Source organism: Urocitellus parryii, chromosome 13, assembly GCF_045843805.1.
Source record: "Urocitellus parryii isolate mUroPar1 chromosome 13, mUroPar1.hap1, whole genome shotgun sequence".
Taxonomy (NCBI): domain Eukaryota; kingdom Metazoa; phylum Chordata; class Mammalia; order Rodentia; family Sciuridae; genus Urocitellus; species Urocitellus parryii.
The window spans coordinates 61,797,909-61,812,635 of record NC_135543.1 but is presented as its reverse complement, the minus strand read 5'-3'; the positions used below and the strand labels follow the sequence as shown (position 1 = coordinate 61,812,635).

At 43.9% G+C, this 14,727-nt stretch overlaps 1 protein-coding gene across 3 annotated transcripts in view; it reads left to right on the top strand.

Moving 5' to 3' along the window:
• Window positions 1–14,727, top strand: part of Spire1 (spire type actin nucleation factor 1) — a 150,981-nt gene that overhangs the window by 114,526 nt on the left and 21,728 nt on the right. For 2 of the 3 annotated variants that reach the window (XM_077792273.1, XM_077792271.1), the window contains exons 8-10: window positions 1,378–1,464; window positions 2,286–2,415; window positions 13,526–13,698. In XM_077792273.1, coding sequence (XP_077648399.1) covers window positions 1,378–1,464; window positions 2,286–2,415; window positions 13,526–13,698 — 390 coding nt within the window. Of the gene's footprint in view, window positions 1–1,377; window positions 1,465–2,285; window positions 2,416–9,293; window positions 9,336–13,525; window positions 13,699–14,727 lie in introns of all 3 variants that reach the window. The other variant, XM_077792272.1, reaches the window with a different exon arrangement.

Genomic DNA, 14,727 nt, shown 5'->3' with positions numbered 1-14,727 from the left:
TTGTGTACTAGAAGTTTTATGTTTGTTTAAGTTATTTGGCTCAAAATTGAGATCAGGTTTCTGTAACTGATGTAACTTATTTTGAGTCTACTGTTTGTGTCCACGCAGGACACATTTTCCTCTGCAGTTCAGGCTCGATGTTTACCCGGAGATCCTGCCCTGCCAGAAGGCTGGCCTCACAGGGCTGCTTGTGCTTACCCCACCTTCCTGTCCTCTGTAGCATGCTACTGACCCTCATTCATTGCAGGGACCAGGAGGCAGCTCCTGCCACTGAGGAGGCTGTTTGGTGACAGGGTTCACAACCCCAGCCTCATTTAAGCCAGCTGTGCTCTCTCTGCGTCTTGCCACTGTGATGGAAAGAAGAGTAAAGCATACAAAAATCAGCTGTAAAGGTAGATGCTGTTTTGCTCCGGAGTAGCATTGTGAGTAATAGGAAGTTCTCATTGCTTCATACACTAAGGATTTTTTTTTTAATCTTATATAACACGAAACCCCTGTCACATCAGGTCCCGGGTTCTGCTTCCAAGTCGCAGCTCCTACCTTTAGTCCAAGCCCCAGCCCCCAGGCCACATGCTTGGCTGGGCTGGGCTGATTATTGCTGCTGAGACTTGCTGTGGGGCCACCCAGCCTTGGTCAGGCCTGGGGAGGGCGCCTGGAGGAAGAAGCCACAGGCCTGGAGGTGCAGTTCAGTTTCTGTTTTGTTCAAACAAGGCTGGGGAGCAAAGGTAGCCAAGTGGTCACAGCTGTGCCTTCCGGAGTGTCAGACTGAGTTCAGGTTCTTACTTTTGCAGCTTTCTGAGGATTTTTCATATTTCTTAAAAAAAAAAAAAAATAAGAATTAGAAAAAAAAAACTTCTTGCTGTAAAATGAGAAGATCTTAGAGTATTTAAGTGAGAGGCAACTGGGGCTGCAGTAACTCTTCTGCCTTATGGTCTTGGGAACATGGGCAGCATCTCCTCCACTACTAGAGTTTCATTTACAGAAAGAATATGATGTGTGTCACCTGTCCTTCCTGCTACCTTGGTTTTTCCAAGGGTGAGAATATGAGGTGAAGTCTTTTTATATTATAAAAGGCTTTATAATCACAGTGTTTATTCCGTTCACATGCATGATTTGAGAAACTTGGTTGGAAGGCTGTGTCTCAAATATCTCAAAATGGTGGGACTAATGGGAACTGTGGGTGTTTTCTCAGTTCCACAGTTACTTTTGCTGAGAATCACAGACTTTTTCCTCCTTTTTATTGATTTGACATGTGTCCTTGGGGGAGCCAGACTGCACTTCACCAATTTTGCATCGTCATTTGGGGAACACTTCTACCTAGAAGTTCACCATGGTATATCCTGGGGTCAGCTGGGTCTTTACCTTTTGTCTCCATAGGTAAATGGCGACATTCCTCCTCGGTTAAAGAAGAGCGCTCATGAGATCATCCTGGACTTCATCAGGTCAAGACCTCCTTTAAACCCCGTATGTAACTTGACATTCCCCTCGCTGCCAGAGCTACTCCCTGCCAGGGCTCCTCCTTAGAAGGCAGCTTTCCCTAGTGGTTGGTGTATATGAGCTTTCCTTTTAAGTACGATGAAACCCAAGTGTCATAGAAAAATACTAAACTCATTCAATATGAGGCTATCAGGGTGTTTTTACTCAAAACACCCAACTCTGGTGCAAGACCTGGCTGGACAGCTGCTCGGTTGAGGCCTGGTCATTTCTAGGAAGGAGGCCTCCTGGGCCCTGTTGCTGTACCCATCCCTTCTACCACCTAGCACAGCGGCCTTCTTATCTCCTCTGTTAACCAGGTTCCTTCTGGTGACCACAGAGTCAGAATACTCATCAGGAAGAGCCTGGGGTGAGGTGAAATTGACAGGCACACTAGCTCTGCAGCCCAGTAGGCACGCATCTCCGAGCCATTAATTGGCCTCTCTGAGCCTTAATTTCCACAGAGTAAAGAAAATAATAATAGTCTAAGAAGGTTGTGGTGGGTCAGTCAGGGTCGTCAGCTGGGGAAGCAGTGAGGGCAATGATCAGGCGCAGCTGACTTCTGCCCTGTAAGCATCCAGGGCTATGGGTGTGACTTGAACAGCACAGATGCTTCAGGGGAACGGAGCAGAGCATTCATGACCAGAGCACGGTGGAACCCTGTGCTCTTCCTGTTGCTTGAGGAATCGGGATGTTTAATGACTTGTACTGGTTATCAAGCAGCAGTCCAGTCCATGAAATATAAATAACGATATTGGAAAGATTGTTGAAGCACGAACATCCAGATCTCTAGCCATTACTCTTTTTTCAAGGCTTCAGCCAGAAAACTGAAACCAACCCCACCACGGCCTCGGAGCCTGCATGAAAGAATATTAGAAGAAATTAAAGCAGAAAGAAAGCTGCGGCCTGTGTCCCCAGAGGAGATTAGACGGAGCCGATTGGGTGAGTCCATTACCTCTCACACTCTCAGTTTGTGGTCACCTCTGGGAAAGACATGTCTGTGTGGCTGATCCCTGCAGTTGCTCTCCGTCACCTCCCTTCTCCACATCTGTCACTCACGCACACTGACACTCACTCAGAGTCTGTGCTGGAAGATTTTCCCTCCTGGCCCAGTGGAGGGGACTCTATCAGGACCCACGCTGAGGCTTCCGGAGAGGCTCTTTACCTCGCTGAGTACACGTCCTTCATTAGCAGAGAGGGAATAAAGATCCTGCCCACTACGTTGTGGCTTTTGTGTAAGAAATAGGAGTGTGGTAAAAACATTTCATAAATAGCAACATTTTTGCAAAGATTGGGTGTTGTGTTTTGGGAATGTAAATAGTAGATACATGATCTTACTTCGTATTTCTGTCATTCTAATTATGGGTATTATGTGTGAGAGCACCCATTATCACTAGGTAGCACTTATTCCCAAACTTCCTTTATGGTTATTATTTTTTAAATATTTATTTTTAGTTATAGGTGAACATAGTATCTTTATTTTTATGTGGTGCTGAGGATGGAACCCAGTGTCCCACGTATGGTAGGCGAGCACTCTACCTCTGAGCCACAAACCCAGCCCCAGTTATTATTTTTAATAATAAATATTTTAATGTGTATTTCACATATTGACTTTGATTTATTGCAAGACCATATTTTTAGATGTTTGTAAACATTTTTGTTTATGTAGCTCTCTTCTGATTTGTAAAATTAAAGGTGCCCAAAGAATTCAGAGAAGCATCTTTAGGAAAACAGGTTTTAGTGGTGCCTGAGCAGGGAGCAGCCAATCCCAGGAAGACACACTCTGCTGATTCTGTCACCCATCCCTCTTTCTGCCTCTTCACACTCCTCATGGTCCTCATTTCCACCCTGGACTCTTCCCTCAGGGTGTGTTTCTGGCTATCTTCCAGCTCCCGATCTACAGCACAAATCTCTCAAGTTCAGGGCCAGGCACCCAGCTGTCGGCTAGATAGGGCCTCTTCATATCCCACAAGCAAACAGACCACGGTGTCCACGAGTGGCCTTTGCCCACCAGCCCTCTCACCCTGTCTCCCCAGGCAGGGGCCTCAGGGTCGACTCTGGCTCCTGCCTGCTGTCCAGGCCCCGTTGAGTCTGCTCCCATTGGCAGCCCAGCAGCCACTGTCTAACCAGGTGCCTCCTCCCCAACCTGGTGTGTCCTCTGACTGTGCTCCCCGATTCCACTCTGGAACCCCTCACTCAGGCCACACCAGTGTTCCCTATTTGGCCCTCACCCTCCTTTAGTGTGGCAGGGCCCATAGCTCTTGTTTGTTGTGTTCCTAGTATGGGACTGGGCTGTAAAATAGTTAATGTGCCTTCTGGTTACAAAGCTAGAGTGAGCAAGGTTCTATCAGCTTATCCCTCATGAGATATTTTTGTTGTTATTTGGGGTTTTTAGTTTAGTTTTTGAGAGAGGGTCTCACTAAGTTGCCCAGAGTGGCCTCGACCTTGTAGTCCTCCTGCCTTAGCCTCCTGAGTAGCTGGGATTACAGACGTGTACCACCATGCCCAGCTCCCTCCCTGGGTTTATGGCAGCACGTTTTGTCTCTTGAACATTTAAGCTGAGTATACTGGTGCACACCTGGAGATCCCCTGTCTGGGATGCTGAGAAGGGGTATCCCGGAGTACAGGATCAGTCTGGGTGGCACAGGGAGACCCTGCTTCAAAAAAAAAAAAAAAAAAAAGAAGGAAAGGAAAAATATTTAAAGCATGCTAAATGACAATTCCATATAAGCATTTATATGAGCCACAACATAGATCAGGGAACCAAGGGTTTTTTTCCTTGGAGGAAAGTCTGTGGATCCCCTGAAATATAAAAAAATGTCTGGGCTGGGTTTGTAGCTCAGTAACAGAGCACTTGCTCAGTAGGTATGAGGCCCTGGGTTCCATCCCTAGTACCACTAAAATAAAAAACAAAACAAAAAACAAGGCATATTTCACAAGGGTCTTCAGGATATCATGCTGAGTGAAATAAGAAAAACAAATATTGCATGGATTTACTAATAGTTGGACTCTAAACCACTCAAATTCATAGAATCAGAAAAACGTAGTATTGGTTGCCAGGGGCTGGCTTATCTATCAAACGAGGAGTAAGCTCCAAAGATCTGCTGTACAAAATTGTATCTGTATTCAGTAATAACATATCGCACACTTCAACATTTGTTAAAATGGGGTTGGGGTGTAGCTCAGTGGTAGGACACTTACCTTGCACTGCTGAAAAGAGAGAAAGAAAATAGATTAAGGTAGATTTCATTTTAAAGCGCTCTTACCACAATTTTAAAAAATTAAGCTTTTCTATTGCATTAGGAATAAAATGTTAACTATTTAAAAAGGTGCAGTGGGGCGGGTCCCCTGCTGGTCTTAGACCCCTGTCTTGGCCCTGGAGAAGCCGTCCTGATGGGCTCTGCGGGGGCTCACTCAGCCCTCCTGCAGTTGCAGCCTCATGGTCTCTTCTGGAAATGTGCAGTAAGCAGGGCTGTGCCTTGTCATCTCTGGTCTCCAGTCACTCCCACAGTGATCGACAGTGGAGGCTCAGAGAACTTGAAATGAGGAGTTGATGTCCAGTGTCAGTGCAGACTCTGAGCTGGTGTCTGCCCAGCCTCCCCTCTGGGCTCTGCTGGCACTGGAAGCCTTTTAGTGTGATGCAGTCCCATGTGTTCGTTTTTCTTGTGTTGCCTGTGATTTTAGTGTCATATCCCTGAAATAGGTGCTGAGACCACTGTCGTAAAGGTTTTCCGCTGCTTTTTAATGAGAGTTTTGTACTTCAAGGTCTTTCACTTTAAGTTTTCAATCCACTTTGAATTGATTCTTGTGTATGGTGTAAGACCAGAGTGCAGCTTTGTTCTTGTGAATGTGGATATTCAGTTTTCCTGACACCGCTTGTACCTACCTTCTCCACCGTGGGTTCCGGTAACGCTGTCACACATTAGTTGACCCCATCTAAGCAGGTTTGTCCCATTCTTGGGTCTGGCTGTCTGCCTGTACTTCAGTACCCTGTGTTTTGATTGCTGTAACTTCGTAACATCATACTTGAACCTCTGCAAGAGTAATGCCTTCAGCTTGGCTCTTCTGTCTCAGGATTGATTGGCTATTCATGTTCGGTTTTCTGTATGAATTTTGGAACTGATCTTTTCTATTTCTATATAAACTACCACTACAATTTTCATGGGGATTGTGTTGAATCTGTATTTAGCTTTGGGTACTACAGATATTTTAGCAATATTAATTCTTGTGGTCTGAACACAGAGGTGTCTTTGCATTCGTTTGTATCTTGTGGTTTCTAGAATACAAGTATTCCTAGGTGTTTTATTCTTCTTGGTGATAAATGAGATTGTTCTCCTAATTTCCTTTCCAGATAGTTCACTGTTATGTATTGAAATGCCACAGGTTTTTGTAGTTGATTTTGTGTCTTGCAACTTTACTAAATTTATTAGTTCTGACAATTTCTGTGGCATTGTTAGGGTTTTCTGTATATAAGATCTTGTTGTCTACAGAGACAGTTTACCTCTTCCTTTCCAATCTAGGTGCCTTTTAATTCTGGTCCCCATTTATTGCCTGGCTGTTTTCCTTAGGTCCACCAGTGCTATGGTCATTCTTGCCTGGTTCCTGATATTGGAGAGAAAGTGTTCAGTTTTTCAGGCTGAGTGTTACCTGGGGGCTTTTCACATGTGGGCTTATTATGCTGATTAACTTCCCTCTGTTTCCACTTCCTTGGGAGTCTGTATCATGGAAGGTGTGGAGTTTTACCAAACTCTGCTAGGTCACATTAGCTGGGTGTGACCCATTCCCACAGGGTGAGCTGTCCTCCTGCCCCAGAGTCACAGCCCACTTGGCCCAGGTGTAGTCCTTTCAGTGTGCTGCTAGAGTTGATTCACTGCCGTTTTGTTGAGGATTTTTCGTCTGTGTTAATCCGAGATATTGGCCTGTAGTTTTCCATTTTCATTTGATCTTTAATTTTTTTCCTTCCCTCCTCGGAGTTTTGGAAGACTGAGAAAGACTGGTGTTCCTTCTTGTAGTGCTTGGCAGAGGTCACAGGTGACGCCCCTGGTCCTGGACACTTCTTTGTGGGGAGTGAACTGATTACTGCAGGCTCCTCTCAGTATATATTCTTCAACTTCTTTAAAAAATTAGATTCAGGTGCTGCCTAACCAGGGCAGGGACCCTACTTTAGAATACGTAAATAACAGTTTTGTGTTGAGTGTATCTTATTTAGCCTTGACAGTTGGGGTTTCACAACCTCCAAATTTGGTGATTCTGTGAGAATTCTAGAATTCCAAGTGATCTTAATTGAAAAGTAAGGGATTTGAGTTCATTTTTTACACAGATCTACATAGATTTTTTAACAATAAAATTGGGCTTTGGAGAGTTTGGATAAGGTTGGCAGACTTAACCTAAGAAAAGTTCCCCTAAATACTTGTATGACATTTTTTTTCTCCATTTATTTGCTAGTATAAACCCAGTGCAGAAATGGAGAAAATGTCTAAATGTTTGAAGAAGGAAATGTCACCCATAATTTCATCAGCCAGCTGCATCTACTGTGAATCTAAAAAGTGAGGACAGAAAACCAAATTCCACGTCTGTACAGTATCCCATCTCTCCATTTAACACTGATGTGTCACAAGCATCTTGCCATTAATTATGACACAGAACTGGATTTATAAAGCTGTGACCTTCCAGCATGTGGCTAAATGGCACTTTAGCACCTGCCCTGTCTTGTTTTCTCTGACCATGTTAATTGCCACAATCCTCAGTTACTGTCTGTCCTCCTGGGCTAGAGAGCTTGGAGAGACAGAACCTCTTCCCCCAGAAGTGACTGCATTGCTTTCTTAAGTCTTCAGCCACAGGTATGGTCACATACCAGAGAAGAGCAGAAAAATGTTAGAGAAGATTAAGGATATGTAGTATTTTACCTTGAGAATACGTAGTATTTTATTTGCTATCTGTAATTAGGAAAATCTACAGTAGATGGTATTTGAGTTTAGAAATGCATAGTTTTTGAAGAGTGAGTGGAAGATTATTCTCATCAACACAAAATCCCTAATCACTTTCCTATGCTTAGGAGGAAAGGAGGCTGAGGCAAGAGGATTGCAAGTTGGAGGCCATCATGGGCAATTTGGTGAGACTCTGTCTCAAAATTTAAAGAAATTTTTTAAAAGACGGGGGGTATGGCTTAGTGGCAGAGCATCCTGGTTCAGTCCCCAGTACTGGAGGGAAAAAAGTTATATCCTAACTTTTACGTTAGGATGGAAGTGCTTAAAATATTACTTTCTGACCATCAAACAGTAAGAATGTTAAGTAAAATAGCTGCCTCATTTGCCCCACCTCAGATGCGGATCCCTTTGATGAAATACAGCTTTTAAAAACATCTACCTGTGGAGATGTGTGCTGGACATAAGTCAGTGCTTTTCCTTCACATCTGTTTTTTTGAAGGATGCTATATTGAGCTTTTGGGTTGTAGATGTGAATTATTCCCTGAAATCACCTACTAACAAAAATGCCGAAGAGTGCAGTCTGTTCAGTTGGGGTACAGAGCCCAGAGGCTGCCTTCCTGGAGGGGACACTGCTTGGTGTGCCTGTGCGTCAGCCTTGCCCTCCTGCAGTGGCTCCTCCCGCAGCAGCACCTCAGGCCACCAGAGGTCATGCCAGGAAGGCAGCGTTGTCCCTAGATGACAAGTTGCCTGAGACAGGGCTGTGATGAGGGCTTTGTGGAATGGGGAAGCCAAAAAGAAATAGTGAACGCCTCAGATCATCCTGGCTACCTGGTGTGAAGAGATGTAGAAGAATGGAAGAAAGAATGTGAGCTGACACCAGAGACTCCACTCTGCCTCCAGCGGTTCTGGGGAGCCTTGCAGGTCCTGGTAGCTGAGTGTTTGCCTGGGGAGAGCAGACCACACCTCCTGAGGGAGGGAGGAAGACCACTTGGGTGTCTGAAATGCTGTGCATCCCTGCACAGTTTCTGAACAGGGACAGGAGAACAGCCCAGGGCACGGAAGAGGTGTTCTCCTGGGCAAGGTACCATCAAGGTACTGGTCAGGGTTTGGGACTGCAATGAAAGTTGGTAGCTCTGTTATAGTACCAAATCCATCAGATCTCTCTCACAGCCTCCTCTGCCTGCTTGGGTAAGGTATAATATACATACCCTAAAATTTACCCACTTAAAGTACATATTTTGGCGGTTTCATGATATGTAATAAATTTTAGAAACAGATTATTTCAACAAGACGGAAATAATGATCTTAAGAAATGGTAATCATTGTTTTTTTTTTGTTGTTTGTTTGTTTGTTTTTACTGTGTGCCAAGCACCCTTTTTGGAAGTCATTTATATCTGAAGACACAGTATATAACACGTTGTGATGCCACTGATTCCTGAGACTGTTAAACTGAAATGTTTCACCTTTATTGAGAAAACCAAATTTTCATCCTGACTTACATTATTGAAATTTTCACCCTGACTTACATGACTACATTTGTGTGCTAAAATTCTAAACATTGTATACATTCCCTAAAATCCTGTTTTAAAACTTGCCCGTTTTTCCTTTGGGTCTATTTTATATTTAAGTGAAAGATCCTTCTGTGGCTTTCTATTCTGCAATTCTTCATCTTCATTTTCCCTTCTGTTGTCCCTGCATGTCAAGTCTCAGTGACCCAGTGGAGGCTCAGGTTCCTGCATGGTGCTGCCACCTTCAGGCCTGCTCTCTAGCAGCCTGGGGGCTTAGGTGTGCTGGCGCTCCGCCCTTTCTTTCTTTCTTTCTTTCTTTCTTTCTTTCCTGTATACTCCTAACAGCTGAACTGTTTTCTTTTATTGTTTGTTTTCTTTTTTCCAGCAATGCGGCCACTTAGCATGTCTCACAGTTTTGACTTGTCAGGTAAAAACAACAAACATTTCACACCTGACGTGGTTTTGTGTGGTTTCTGTGAAACACGTTGCATTCATCTGCTTGTTCAAACATGTCAAAAAAGAAAATTGAAAGGCTTTCTTGTAATCTGTGGTCAGTAAGACATTCTGCCTTTTGAAAACAGCATACTTGAAATAATCAAAACTGCAGCACATCCACACTCTTGGTCAGTTACTCAGGAGCCATGATGCCAGGCTTAGGGTCCGGAACTCAGCCACCACCCACATGGGGCTGTCACGGCTTCTGGCCTTGGCCTTGAGAGAAAGACTTTTAAGAAAACCAAATTTCAGTGCATCCTATTCTCTGGGGCATTCAGTTTTTAGTAGCTGAACTCCCAACAGTCAGCTGCTTGAGATGCCTGCAGAGTCTCAGTTGGTGGGCAGGAGCTGGGTAGATGTAGCCCAGGTGGGAATGACAGCTCAAGAGTGAAGAAAACCAGTGCAGGTTGTGGCTCAGGGAAGAGCACACATGAGCAAACTTCCAAAGCCAGCTGATTCCAATGAAATATTTTACAGTTTAAAGTTTTTAATTTTAGAAGCCACTGTTTAAAACATATAACATGAGGTGTTACAGTGTTTTCTTCCAGCATTTCCTTTTAAATACTATTGAATGCTCCTTAAGTCACAAAGAAGTAGTGGCATACCTTACATATAGTACATATGTAAAGAGCCAGAGAGTTCTAACTTCATTTTCTATATTGAATACTTACTGTCTTTTAACTATGAAACTAACTTCCAACTGCTTTTAAGTTTTCTGATTATTTTTGTAGATCTATGGCATGAATAAAATTTTACAATCTTTTTGACTGACCACTGAAGAGCTTTTTCTATTTTCTTTTATCCATTTGACAATTTTATCAACCATTTGCAGAGTAACCCTGTAAAAACAAAAATAGTCTAGAAAAGGAACTCAGGAAGGTTTTAGAACGCATGTGTGACTGCTGCTCTCCGGAAGTTGGCCAAGTGTACCACGAGGCTCTTTTCCTGACCTCTGCCTGAGGTCTCTGAGGCTGGGTGGCAGGGAATGAGGCGGTAGGCAGTGGGTTGATGGACACAGGCTTGGGCTCCCACACGAGGGTGTGTTCACAGGCCCACGGGGTTCTGTGTTGGGAAGAAAGTTCTTGTTACTTACACCCTCCAGCAGAGAGTTTTGCCTTCACTTGTCATTTGCTGTGATTTATTTTGTGTCTTAATGTACTCTGTGATTTCCAACTGCTTCATTCTTTTTTGTGCTTTTATGTTTTTCATTATTGCATTTTGACTATTAATCAAAATGTCCCAGATTGTAAACAGGAAAGGTTCGTCCATTTCTAATTCTATTAAGGATAGGAGTGTATTTCCTGAGTTGAAGAATGCACAGACTAAGGAGTAAACATTTGAAGCTTGTAGTCTAGATGATAACTTTTGAATCTAAGTGTAGAATAAGACAGTACATCCTGCTGCTTAAGAACATCGTAGAGAGGTCATTTCTCAGTGAAAGTCCTAACAGTCCACTCAGCATCAATCAAGGTGAGTATTTTTCCTATGTATATATTAAATATAGAACCTGTATTCTAGTCACATTTCCTCAAACAGAATAAGGCAGCACAAAGTTATTATATAAAATATTGAATATTATAAGTATACATTTTAGATTCTGCACCTAATATAGGTGTTTCTAAAACTGTCTAAATATTTCACATCTTTAATATAACACCATTTTTCCCCTCAAGATATGCTGTCTTACATAGAAGAAATAAAAAGTTTAATCCAAATACCAACAGGTGTTGATTCCAGGAGTTTCTATCAGTGAGCTAAAGAGACAGCTGTCGTAGAACAGTGTTCAGATGGTTAGGAAGCTGCTAGGCAGTTTCTCAACGTCCCTGTATTGAAATGAGCTCAGGGCAGCCACTGTCCCTGAACTCCACATAGTGCCTCCAGTACTGTTTAAGATTTTTAAGCTACCCTAAATGACTCTCTTCATTGTCCTAAGCAATGATATCCATAAAATCCTGGATCTGATTAGTGGTTATATTTTTTACAAAGTTTTCATAAATATGTACCACTGAGCTGCTCATGCCCTAAGCACTACCCGTGGTGGGGGTGCAGCAAGGTGGGAAGTGTGGCCATCCTGGACTGGGCGGCTGGCCATGTTCCCAGGCCTCCTCCTCCTCTTTGCCACCCATGGAGCAGAGGGAGCCTCTGTGGGAATGTGAGAAGCTCAGACAGGCGAGACAGGCGAGAAAGCTCTCGCCTGTCTGAGCTTTAGGAGTGCTTTCTCCTAAACAATGTGAGCAGTCTTTGGAAATGTATATAGTTAGAATTCTATAGAGTTAGTATTCTGTAGATTAAAACTTTGTTTAAATTTCTCACTTTTTTTCTTGAATAGAAATTAATCATTTAGCCCAGTCATTTCCTCTTTTGCTTTCTGGAAAACTTTTAAAATACTTAAGATACTTCTCCCTACATCTCTTACAAAAGAATTATTTAATGATTTTAACCCTTATATTTTATATAAGGGTTTATTCTATTTTTTCTCTTTCAATACCCACCCCCCCACACACACACACCATCAATTATGTATTTGTTCTAACCATTTAATCCCCAGGAAGGCAATAATAAAATAAGTGTGTGTATTGTTAGGTATTAAAAACCTGACTGATGCTCTGCCTTCTCTGTTCCTTCTTTTCTCCTCCCTCCTTTTTTCTTCCCTTTCCTCTTCCTTTCATCCTTTTTTTTTTTAGCAAATAAATGTTTATTTTCTTCTTTTTTTTAATCAAAATATTATTCAGTATTAATACCAAAATACAGAATTTGGGAAATTATTTAACAAATTTTAACTCGGACATCTCAAACTATCAGTTATAAAATCAATCTAAGAAGAGACCTTCTGAATTTTTAATTTCTAATGTTTTTTTTTTAAAAATTTACCCTTTCATCCTTTTTTTCTAGCTTGTTCAAACCTTTCTTCATGTTCAGAAGTGCATGTTCTCTGACGTCCTGTCTCCAAAAATAAGCAGAGATTATAAACGTTGCATAAGCTGTGTGTCATTTGCAGTAGGCACAGTGTGCAGGTCTCTTGTGCAGGCTCCTAGGCAGTGTCCCGGGAGTTGCACAGTGGAGCACTCTTGCCTACTGACTGTTTCCTGGAACTTGACCTCTTACACTCCAGATGTAGAAGTATCATTTGTTGAGGAAAAACCTACTGCTGCCCCTCCTCACTTTCATGTACCCTTGTTTTGAGTAAGCTATTAAATTCAGTCCACACTTAAGTTTTTACTTGAAATGGTGAGGAAAACTAATTCCACTTGCAGGGGAGGATTCCAGGAGAGCGCCCCAGAGCAGGGGCCTGGCATGGGGTTCGGGTGCCAGTCTGGGCCTGCCTTCACTTGCTCACAGATGCTGGCGCTGGTGTTGCCCACCTTGCCTACAGGGTGTCCTTGAGTGGTGTCAGCCTTGCGCCCTCTCAGCAGCTCTCCTCTGTCCCTGTCCTTGTGTTACAGAGGGGGAAGCAGCTTGGGCAGGAGGCTCCTGTAGAGAGCTGCCTCCTCCTCCTTATTTGTCATGTTAACTTCCCATCAAATTTGAGCCCTTAATAATTTAAATCTGATGTGTGAGAGGGAACATCTCCCAGATTCTTTGTTTGTTGGCATATTGATTTTTGGTATATGAATTACTGGTATATTGGGTTTTTAAAAAATGTTTTTATTTTATTTGTATGTGGTGCTGAGGCTTGAACCCAGTGCCTCACAGTGCTAGGCAAGCGCTCTACCTCTGAGCCACAACTCCAGCCCCTGGTGTCCAAGATACGTACAGAGCTTGGAACTGTGCCCGTAAGGCTCCATGTGCTATCCTTACCTCTGCCCACCTCTGCCTCCTCAGAAGTGGTAAAGGAAAGCCAGATTCTCAGAACCTCAGTTTCTTCATCTGAAAAATAAAAAGAAGTCAGAGTCTGTAGGATTTCTCCCAGATCTGAATTCTGAACTACAAATGTGAACATGTGAAGTTTCCTTTATCAAGTCTCAACAGTTAAACCCTGAACATAGTGGTTTGTGGGCAAAGGCGAGGCGCCTCTGTGCCAAGCCCGAGTGATCAGGAGGTGCTTGTTGCTTGATGCCAGTTTTCAGCACCACCTACCTTGATGGTTTAAGCACAGCTGAGCTTCTCTCTTTCTTCCTCCAGATGTGACTACCCCAGAATCTCCAAAGAATGTTGGGGAGCCATCTATGCTGAATGGAGGCCTGACATCGCAGACAGAAATTGGGGGGACCCGTGCTGCCCAGCAAGCACCTGCACAGCGCAAGAAGCTCCTCAAGGCCCCCACGCTGGCTGAGCTGGACAGCTCTGACTCCGAGGTGAGGCCCATCTAGATCGCCGTGGCCTTCAGAGGTTGCTTCCTCTCCTCTCGAATTCCAGCCATCGAAGAGGATTCCAGTTGACCTGGGTAGCAGAGAGGTAGCAGACAGCAGGTGCCTTAGTGTCATTTGAGTAGGCTGGTGCAGTGGTGCACCTCTAGAATAAATGCTGAAATTTGAATATTCTGCAGTCTTAAATTATACATAGGGCTAAAATTAGTCAGCAGTCTTCAAACTTATACCACCTTCCCCTTTGTTTGGGGAAGGGGAAAAATAAAGACCAGAAAAACCTTTCTGCATATTCTTCTCCCTCTAAAATACGAATGCTGGAATTTCGATTCTTTCTGTAATAGTAATGTCAGCAGACAAGACTCAAAAAGCAAGCTAGCAAGCACTTCTGAGAGTGGTCCTGCGTTTCCTTCGCTCCCCACCCTGGCCAGTGTCCTGTGCACCTTTGCCTGCTGCTGGGTCTTGCTGCCCGTTCTAAGACCAGCCGTGAGGTGAAGCTGGTTTCTGCCCTGCCTTCCCCTCATCTGTTTGCCAAACCCCTCCCTGCCCCTCATGTGTGTACCACTGCCCTCTTATCTCTCCCCAGTCGCTTGCACCAGCCTATATTTACACTTGTGTTTTCAGGCCTAGTGGCCACCACCATAGGATGGTGCAGGTCAGGGTCCTCTTGCAGAACATTCTGTTGGGTGGGTCTGTCCACAGCTTCCAGGGCTGCCTTCCTTTGCCCCCTGGCCTGTGGCTGACTCTGCTTGACTCCTCCATCACCTCCTGCCCAGAACCATGCACCTGGCCATGGTCCCAAACACTGGCAGCCTCTACAGCCTTTTTTATGGTCTCTTCTAGAAGATACTTTATTAACACCTCAAGTCCCTCAGGCTGTTACCCAGCCCCCTACCATCAGAACAGGAGGGCACTGCCAGGAGAAGGGTCGAAGCTACAGTGCTGTGGCCTCTGACCTTCGTCACTAGCCGCAAGGGTCGTAATCTTAGTGGCCTGGAAGGCAGCATACCCTCCCTTCCT